The sequence below is a fragment of the Bison bison genome, unplaced genomic scaffold (genome assembly GCF_000754665.1).
Source record: "Bison bison bison isolate TAMUID 2011002044 unplaced genomic scaffold, Bison_UMD1.0 scf7180017864289, whole genome shotgun sequence".
Classification (NCBI taxonomy): domain Eukaryota; kingdom Metazoa; phylum Chordata; class Mammalia; order Artiodactyla; family Bovidae; genus Bison; species Bison bison.
In genome coordinates, this window is record NW_011494861.1 from 9,706,874 (window position 1) to 9,716,988 (window position 10,115).

General features: G+C 59.3%; 1 protein-coding gene across 1 annotated transcript in view; it reads left to right on the top strand.

Annotated features, from left to right (window-relative positions):
* The window catches only part of MEGF6 (multiple EGF-like-domains 6), a 105,876-nt gene that overhangs the window by 66,735 nt on the left and 29,026 nt on the right, over positions 1-10,115 (top strand). Inside the window, exon 10 of the mRNA XM_010850209.1 lies at positions 2,745-2,867. Within this exon, the coding sequence (XP_010848511.1) occupies positions 2,745-2,867 (123 nt within the window). The remainder of the gene's footprint in view (positions 1-2,744; positions 2,868-10,115) is intronic.

Genomic DNA, 10,115 nt, shown 5'->3' on the forward strand with positions numbered 1-10,115 from the left:
CCTTGGGTAGAGAAAATCCTCTGGAGTAGGACATGGCACCCCACTCCAGTATTCTTTGCCTGAAAAATCCCATGGACAGAGGAGCCTGACGGGCTGCAGTCCATGAGGTCACAAAGAGTTGGACACGATTTAGCTACTGAACACATATATCATATATACTCTTTTTGAGATTCTTTTCTACTATAGGTTGTTACCAGATATTGAGTATAGTTCCCCGTGCTATACAGAGGGTCCTTGGTATCTGTTTTCTGTGCGCGAATATGTATGTTAATTCCAAACTCCTAGTTTATCTCTCCCACCCTTTCCCATTTGGTCACCATGAGTTTGTTTTTGTGTCTGTGAGTCTGTTTCTGTTTTGTAAATAAGTTCAGACGTATTTTTTTTCAGATTCCACGTATAAGTGATATCAGATGTTATTTGTCTTTCTCTATCTGACTTACTTCACTTAGTATGATCACTTCTAGGTCCATCCACGTTGCTGTGAATGGCATTGTTTCCTTTTATTTTTTTTGATGGCTGAGTAGGATTCCACTGTATGGAGCCCTCCTCCCTCTCTTACTCGTAAGGCCCGTGTGATGACCTTGGACTCACCTGGAAGCTCCAGGATAATCTCTCATCTCACCTGCAAAGTCCTTTCTGTTGTGTAAGGCTCCAGGATTACGATGCTCTCATCCTCTTTGCGGGGTTGGGGGGCCCGTTATTCAGCTGACCACACCCTCCTTAAGAACTGAGCCTGGGCTCCTCGGGTCACAGCATGACTGCAGTCGCGGTCACAAGGTCGTCACTGGGTCGGCGGCTCCAGGTCATGGGCGGTGGCTGAGGGCAGCTCTGACCTCCCACCACGTGGCCCGCCTGGGAGTGGGGCCAGCTGGGTTTCGGTCACTCGGTCCTGCCTTGCTTTCTGAGTAAGCTGTTTCAGTAGAGCGGCCTCGATCTCAGAGCTGGAGGGACCCCAGCAGGAGTGCCCGCCTACCCGTAAGCCGGGAGGTGGAGGGGGAGGCCTTGAGCTGTGCCGCTGGGCCCAGGTAATCTGGACAGGCTGACAGCAAACCATGGGCACTGGGAAGCCTGGCCGGGCCTCATGGCCCCCTGCCTGTGCCTCTGACCACGGTCACTGTCGCGGGCAGGACAGCTTTGGAGGCGGGAAGGGCTCCCGGGTGCCAAGGGGCTGGTCTGGCAGGATTTAGGCAGGAGCCTGGGGACACCTCTCAAGTCTAAATGTCCGTCCTTGCCACAGGAGGGCGTTGAGAGTGTGATCATGTGGGTGGGGGGGCCCGGCCGTCAGCGCTGCCCCTGAAGGAGCCCTGCTGATGACGGGCTTACCTGCCCCACCTCCCCCACCTGCTGTCCCAGACTGCCCGTCAGTTTGGTGTCTTTGTGGGCCCCGGGCTGCTAGCTCCCTGCACATCCCCTCGAGGACAGGGCCCCTAGTGTGGGCTCTCCCCCGCTAGCCAGGTGCCCGAGGGCTCGAGAGTGCAGTACCACTGTGGTTCAGCCACTCCCCAAGGCCAGCATCTGAGGTGACCAGCTGAGAGGTGGTTTGGGAGCCAGTGTCCCCGTTGGTCGGTCTGCTGCACACCTGCCGCTGGGCCCATGTCTGGAAATGACAGCCCCTCTGTCCTTCTGTCCTGCCCGGCGAGGCCACTGAGACACACTGAGACCCAGTCAGTCCACCCGCCCTCTCGGACAGCGCACGTGGGGCGCCTCTTCCCCCAGGCTTTGCTGAGCCCTTACCTTATGCGCAGTGCTGTTCGCCATGCAGTCGCTTTACTTTTCGGGGACCTTGAAGGGGTCGCAGAGAGAGGAATCTGAGGTCAGAGGGGATGAGGTCTCCTTTCTGAACCCCTTGGGTGGCGGCTGCCCACCCTGCCTTGCCCAGCAGGTGTGGGTCAGCCCACGGTCCCCACCCCCATCACTACTCAGCTGACTCCCCCACTGGAGGGTCCTGGGTCCTGAGACCTCCCACTGTGCCCTGGGTCCTCTGGCCCCTGAGACTCCTTGGGGCTCTACTGGGGGCTGAAAACACTTTACCTTCAATCTTCCACCTGCTGATCATTCTGGTATCATTCCAAGGAGGGCTCCCCAGTCACCATATTTCCAAGGAGGAGTTCTCTTGGTCTCATCTCCTCTCTGAACAGCCCTGGGGCTTGAGGGACACCCTGGGGTTCTTCCCGGGGTGGTTGTGGCTTGTGCATGGAGCAGAGGCCAGGCCTCCTAGGGTCGTCTCTGGTTGTTCCTGGAGGGACAAGCACGTGGATGGAGTCAGGGTTTCTGTCCATGGGAGGCACGACCTGGTGGGCAGGCTCTGGGGACTCCCCAGGAGAAGGCCTGCCCCTGTGCCTCTGACACCCTGCAGAGGTATGCTCGGGTGGCTGGGGCTTTAGGAGAGGTGCCTCAAAGGTGGGTGTTTTCACGGGGATGATGGGTGAGAGCTGGAGGGTGCAGTCACAATGTGTAGTGTGGACCCGGGGGGTTATTAAGCGGAATTAGAGGTGGCTCTTCCTCCCAGGTGGGCCCCAGGTGTTGGAGACTGGCCTGCCTTCTCTCTGCTCTGCTCCAGCAAGCATGGGTGAGGGACTCGGGACTGTGGCGGACAGCGTGGCCTGAGAAGGAGGGGTCCCGACACCCGGGCAGGGACGGTGTCCTGAGAGAAGGGGGCCGGACCTGCTGCCTGGGGCCAGCGCAGCGCGAGGCTACCGTGTGGGTTCTGTTAACCCCAGCCCCGTGTCTTCCCCCTCCCCCAGATGTGGACGAGTGCCAGGTGCACAATGGCGGCTGCCAGCACCGGTGTGTGAACACCCCAGGCTCCTACTTCTGCGAGTGCAAGCCCGGCTTCCGTCTCCACGCGGACGGCAGGACCTGCCTGGGTAAGCAGTCTCCTGGGCCCAGCGCTCCTAACCTCAGCCGTCACCCCACCCTTCTGGGTGTGCCCAGGTTTAGGGGGTCCCTGCACTCCTGCACTGATGGGCCCCAGGGGGCCTGTCTGCTCAGTGCAGCCACCGTTACAGTGGCCTCCGTACTGCCGAGTGTGGTGTGCCAAGGGGCCCTCGCCACCCATTATGGGCCCTTGCCAGCACCACTCCCGTGAGGTCACCGGCGCTCAGGTGGTGAAAGAACGTGTCCTGGGCCCGGGGCTCTACGCTGAGGCTGGCCCCTGGGCACTGTGACCTGGGCTGAGCACTCTCAGTGGTCACAGCTGAGTCCGGCCGGGATGCCAAGCCCACTTCCCAGGGGACTTGCGCAGTGGGGAGGAGCCCTGGGCCACCGTCCCCTCCAGGGCCCTCTGCCGCAGAGGCTGCGGACGTCCGTCTCCAGGGACACAGGTCTGGCTCTGCTGCCCCAAATGGGGAGACTTGGTGCCTGCCGGGTGGTGGTGGGGGTGCCCGCCTGGGGCAGGGGCAGTGCAGAGCTGCTCTTGGTCTGCAGAGCTGGGTTCCCTGGCTCAGGCCCCCCATCCGTCTTGAAGAGCCTGGGGGTGGGGGTGTGACAGGCAGGGACATGGTAACCAAGAGGCAGGGTATTAGCCCTCACTTCCTCTGTGGGGTCTTTTTACTATGGGGAATGGGCTTGATGGGGGCGCCTGGGGCCAGTGACAGTTGCCCCTACCAGCACAGTTGGCTCCAGGGAGAGAAGGGGCGCGTGGGGGGCCACTGGGCAGAGGGTAGAGGGCTGGAGTCCAGGAATCTGGCAGTGAACGGTGGCCATCCACTGCCCTCACCCACCCCCCCGATCCCGGCTGCCCTGGACACAGGTGTCGCAGGCAGGGCTGCCCCTCCCTGCTGGCCGCTTTGTCTGGCAGGCTGCGTGGGGGTTGTTCTCTGGGGGCTGGGCTGGTGGTCACCTTCCCTGGCCAGGGCTCTCTCCCTGGCTGTGGCAGGGAGCCCCTTCTTTCCACCCTGGAGACCCGGAGTGGGCCCAGGCGGGCTCTGAGCAGCCTCCCTCCTGCACGCCTCGCTGCTATGTGGCAGGGCGGCCCGCCAGCCCCGCGGGGCCCTCCCCAGAAGACACGCTCACATGTCCAGGCCGCCACTCAGGGAGCGAGGCCGCTGCCCTGTAAAGTTTCAGAGCTGGAAAGTGGAAACAGATGCAGGAATGTTGTGATGTGCTTCAGGACAAATGCAACAGAGTGCAGCCCGGCTGCTGATCGCCGGGTCCCCTGTATTCTCCCTTCCTCTGGGGCAGGTTCTTCTCAAAGAAGGGTGTCCCTGGGGGCTGGTCCAGGGTGGGCTTGGCTGGGACACCCTCCTGTCTCCCTGGATCCCCCTAGTCCGCCAGATAGTGGTCTTCACTGAGCTGCCAGAATGGGTAAACAGCACGCAAAGGGGAGGGTGCCTGACAGGGCTTTGGGAGGATTGTGGCAATCTCTAACAGTGCCTTGAGCTGCTGGCGTCGGGCAGCCCAGGAGGAATACCCCGCTTCTGGAGGGGGATAGCCTCCTTCAGGCAGCCCAGGAGGAAAGCCTAGCCCAGCCCAGCCCATCACCATGCTGGAGCCCTTCCCTGGGAGACGCCTGGGCTCGAGGCTCCTGAAGTCTCCATCTGTGGCATTTGTTCACGTCATCGACTCAAAGGACATGAGTTTGAACAAACTCCAGGAGATGGTGAAGGACGGGGAAGCCTGGTGTGCTGCAGTCGCTGGGGTTGCAAAGAGTTAGACGCGACTGAGAGACTGAAAAGCAGTAACAACACAGAGTCTTCTAAAGATCTGATGCCAGGACCCCCAGTGTGGTCTGCACAGCCTGGTATGAGGCTGCTGGGACCTTCCCACCCCCTCTGCCTACCACCGTCAACTCTGTACCCCCAGACTGTATGGTCCCCAGGACCTCAGGGGGTCTGCAGCTCTCTTGGGTGCTTGTGTTCACCTCCTGGCCACCCACCTCCTGTCTGCTCCCGCCAAAGGGGGCAGGTGAAATACCCACATTCCGCAACTTCCAGTCGCGGCGGGAAATACACGCCGCGTCCCCTGCACACACTCACTCACACTCACGCACACCTGTGGGCAGATTCCAAGTATCTGAAATTCCTGGGAGCTGACACCTGCAGGCCAACCCCCAGGTCTCCTGGGAGTGATGTGGGTTTGTCAGCCCGGGTCTGTTGGGGGCTGCCTTCCCTGTGGGGGGCCCGGGCTTTGCTGGAAAGTTTCCAGAGCAGATAGGGGTCTCCTGGGGACTTTCTCCCAGGCAGAGCAGGAAGCAGTTGCTCTAGGGGCACCCTCCCTTCTCCCTGAAGGGCCCCTTTGGGTTGTGGAAGGACCCTCCCCAGCAGCAGAGCACCTGACCTACGGCCCTGGGATGGGTAGGGCGGCCGAGCACCAGATGAGGGGCTCCAGGTGGGGCCTGGTGAAGGGCACTGCCTGGCCCCTGCCAGGCTGCTGGAAGTCCCTGCTGCTTTGTGAGAGGTGTGGGCCCTCCCCGCTTCTCCTCCAGGACTCCCAGACCGCAGGGTGTGGGGAGGAGCTGGTGGCCTTGTCTGAGGTTCACAATGGGGGCACCCTCTGGGCCCAGCCCACCCTAGGGTCTCAGCAGACATTGATGGGAAGATCAGCGTAGGACTGGGCCCCTCCCCAGTTGTCCCCTCCCCCACGCAGGCCAGCTGCAGGCGGGCTGTGCAGTTGGAGCACAGCTGCCCTGGACCCCCTCCCTGGGGCCTGCTGGGATCCTCTGGGCAAAGGGAGGAGTGCTCTGAGCTCTCCTGGGACTGGCAGGGCAGGCAGGGGACAGGTCCGGGCACCCCTCCCTTCAGCAGCTTGGAATGAGGGTTATGGAAATGCTAGAGAGTGAGAATAAAGAAGGTACCCACAGGGATGTGACAGCTCTTCCTCCATACAGGGTGGGAAGGCCCTGCGTGCTGGGAGCTCTCAGGTTGGTGCCACATCATGGTACCCAGGGATCTGGGAAGTCTTCAAAGGTGGTTTTGCTTAAGGAGGTGGGGAGGCCTTGAAACAGACAAGGGGAAACTTGAAACACTCTTTCAAGGTGCTTTAGAGGCAGGGAGAAGACAGAAAGCACACAGTCTTCCTGCGCCCCTCCCTTGTAAAAGGCCCCTTGCAAATAACGGGGAAAAAGTTTCCATTTTTAAAGTGAAAATTTGCAGGAAGGATCTTGCTGTCAGCCTCAAAGTCCCTGAGTGCCTCACGTCTGACCTTGGCTGCTCTTGTCCAGCCTGGGCCCAAGAGAAAGAAGCAGAAGCAGCCTGGTGTCCTGGGTGCTCCACCTCCTGGTGGCTCCACCTGGGAGCCCCCTGGGTTTGTCCCCACCCCTGCCCCAGCAGGCTCTGGGGTGGGAAGAGGTGGGCAGAGAGGCCGAGGGCTGGTCCAGCCTGCTTCTCACCCTCAGGGATGAGGAACTGGGCCCTGTCCTTCCCTAGACTGTGGGAAATGGAGCTGCGGAGAGCTGTGCTGGGCGGCGAGCCTGGGGGCACCTGTTCTTTTCTGTGCCATGCAGTGCACCCAGGCAGACCCACGGAGACCCACTCCCGGTCTTTGGGAAACCCTCCTCCTCCGGGCTAGGGTGACTCCTGCCCAGAGGTCCCTCCTGGATCCTGGCCTTGAATGTCCCCCATGGCGAGCAGCACACCCCGTCTGAGGGGCCATGATGTCATTGTCAACGAGCAGAGGGGCCCCTGTGACGCCCCGGGGCCAGCCCCTGGGGAGAGGCAGGTCCCCTCCTCCTCCTCCCCTCGGCCTCAGGCCTGTTGAGTCTTTTGGATGGACACTGTGGGGAGGATTCTGCTGTCAGCCTGCACCCCTGGTGGTCTGGAGTCAGATGAGCCCCACTGCAAGAGCCCCTGGAGGAGGAAAAGGGAACCCACCTCAGCATTCTTGTTTGGAGAGTCCCATGGACAGAGGCCCTGAAAGGCTACAGTCCAAGGGGCTGCAAAGAGTCGGATACGACTGAGCAACTGAGGGCACACACAGTGCCCACAGTACGGGGAGGCTCTTCCTGCAGCCCGCCTGCCTTTGGGGTTCTCCCTCAGGTGTGCTAAGTGGCCTCGGGGCAGACACTTCCCCAGGCCTGGGTCTCCCCGGTGAGGGGATAGCAAGGTGTCTGCACAGGGCCCCACAGCCTGCTGTCCCCCGACTCCTTGGCGGGGAGGCTTCCAGGGCCCCTGAAGGCTTCGTTGGCAAAGCCACAGGCAGCAGAGGGGTGGAGACTGCTAGGCTGTTTGGCAGAGCTCGTCCCTGCAAACCACAGACACAGTTCTGGCCACGTTTTCAAGTCACCTCCAGGCCTGAACCAGGCTGCAGTTTCTGAAAGTGCCTTCCCAGCCCCAAGGGGCCGTTGAGTCTGAACAGGGAGCAGGAAGGGCCACCCTGCCCGAGGCCATCCTGGGAGGTCACCCCTGTGCCCGAGACCAGGCCCTGTATCTGTAGACTGCCAGTGCCCAGGGAGGACGGGAGGGTTGCACCCTGACCTGGGGAAGCCGGGGCAGTGCCCACAGACCCTTGGGCTGGATGCAGAGACCCTGTGGGGAAGCAGGGGCAGACTGGGGCCTCAGGAGGTGGGGGGTTAGAGTCAGAGAGTTTATGAGGGCAGAACCTAGCAGGGAGCACAGCGTGGGAGGGGGGAGAGGTGTGAGAATGCGGATGACCTTGGAATGTGTACCAGGGGCTGCAGAGCCCGGGTCCTCACCTGTGAGTGCATGTCCTGAGGTGGGCAGGCACTGGGCAGGGCAGCTGCAGGGCCTGTGTCCAAGCTTTGCTGCTTTCTCTGGCCGGGCCTGGTGAGCGTGGGTGCTGGGCGGTGCAGTCTGTGATGTGGGTGCCGGTGGGGGGGAGGGAGTGTGGCCTGTGGGTGGGAGCGGCTGAATCTATGCTGCAGGGGAACTGTGCCACCCTGGGCAGTGTGGAGGCCCCAGCAGAGGGTCGGGGATGGGGCAGGATGCATAAGGCCAGGCTGTAGGCAAACCGTGAGCTGCCAAGGAGTACCCGGCGGGCCAAGCCCACGTGAGTCTCCCCCACTGGCTGAGCCGGCGGACCACCCCTTTCCAGTCCCGCCATCCCAGCCCTGTGGCCAACAGAGGGCTTCCTAGAAGTATGGGCTGTACATGGCTGCTGACCACACGTGGTGTGAGGCTCTTGGGACCTGGAAGCCAAGCCAGTCTGAGGGCAGTCATTACGAACCCACAAAGCTGCCATCCAGCCTACTCTGATCCACCGGCTGGGGTTGGAGGCTGGAGCAGAGTGGGCTGGTGGGCTCAGCACACTGCCAACAGGCTTGTCCTAACGCCAGCAGCCTGCCAGGCACAACCCCTTGAATGACCAGCTCGGGCGGGCCACCGTGCTGGTGTCCCAGGCCAGGGCCTCGCCAGCGGAGCTGCCTCGCAGGTCAACCATGCAGAGCCCTACCTGCACCTCCATGGCACTCACACACACCTAATGCTGGGCTCCAGGTGGTACCACCTGCATCTCCAGCAGTGGCTAGTCAACCAGCATGCATGGAGCAGATCCTCCTCCCTGTAGGACATCTAGAAGGTCCAGTTTCCTCACACCTGGCTCTGGGCTGGAGCGACCCCTGCAGGCGAAAGACGGAGTTGTAGCCTGCACTATTAGAACCCAGGGCTTCCCTGGTGGAGACATGGGTTTGATCCCTTGATCTCAAAAATCCCTTGGAGGCATTCTTGCCTGGAGAATCCGATGGATAGAGGAGCCTGGTGGGCTACAGTCCATGGGGTCACAAAACAGTCAGATGCGACTGAATGACTAACGCTTTCACTTTCGTTTCTGTTAGAACCTGCAAGTCCCCTGGTTCTGGTGCTTACAAACTGGGAAGTGAAGGTGCAGTAGTCGGCTCAGGCTGCCCTAACCAACGCACCGACTGGGCGGCTTAGAGAAGTTTATCTTCTCACTGTTCTGCAGGCTGACAGTTCTCACTCATGGTCCCAGCCAATCCAGTCCCTGATGAGAACATTCTTCCTGCTGTTGCCTCGTGTGGCCATGGGGACAGAGACAGAGAGAGACTTTATGTCTTTCCTGTTTTTTTTTTTTTTTAAGCTCCTTCCCATATTAGAGAAAGGGAGGTCTTTATTGTTAACAAATACTTTTATTTTTTTTGGCTGCAACAATACTGGGGTGATTTGCCATTTTCTACTCCAGGGGATTTTCCCAATCTTGGGATCAAACTCAGGTCTCCTGCACTGAAGGGAGATTCTTTACTGTATGAGCCACCAGAGAAGCCAAAAAATATTTTTAGTTTAATTTTTCAGGCTGCAAGGCATGTGGGATATTAGTTCCCTGATCAGGATCAAACCCATGTCCCCTGAATTGGATGCCTGGAGTCTTAATCACTGGACCACCAGGGAAGTCCTTATATCTTTTCTTTAAAGACACAAATTCTGTTGGATCAGGGCCCCACCCTTATGACCTCATTTAACCTGAATTGTTGTTGTCCAGTCACCAAGTCATGTCCGACCAATGGACTGCAGCATGCCAGGCTTCCCTGTCCTTCACTGTCTCCCTGAGTTTGCTCAAATTTGTGTCCATTGAGTCACTGATGCCATCCAACCATCTCATCCTCTGCCACCCGCTTCTCCTGCCCTCAGTCTTTCCCAGCATCAAGGTCTTTTCCAATGAGTTGTCTCTTCTCATCAGGTGGTCAAAGTATTGGAGCTTCAGCTTCAGCATTCAGTTCAGTTCAGTTCAGTCGCTCAGTCATGTCCGACTCTTTGTGACCCCATGAATCGCAGCACGCCACACCTCCCTGTCCATCACCAACTCCCGGAATTCACCCAGACTCACGTCCATTGAGTCAGTGATGCCGTCCAGCCATCTCATCCTTCTCCTCCTGCCCCCAATCCCTCCCAGCATCAGAGTCTTTTCCAATGAGTCAACTCTTCTCATGAGGTGGCCAAAGGACTGGAGTTTCAGCTTTAGCATCATTCCTTCCAAAGAAATCCCAGGGCTGATCTCCTTCAGAATGGACTGGTTGGATCTCCTTGCAGTCCAAGGGACTCTCAAGAGTCTTCTCCAACACCACAGTTCAAAAGCATCAATTCTTTGGCGCTCAGCCTTCTTCATAGTCCAACTCTCACATCCATACATGACCACAGGAAAAACCATAGTCTTGACTAGATGGACCTTTGTTGCCAAAGTAGAGTTGATTTCCTTTAGGATTGACT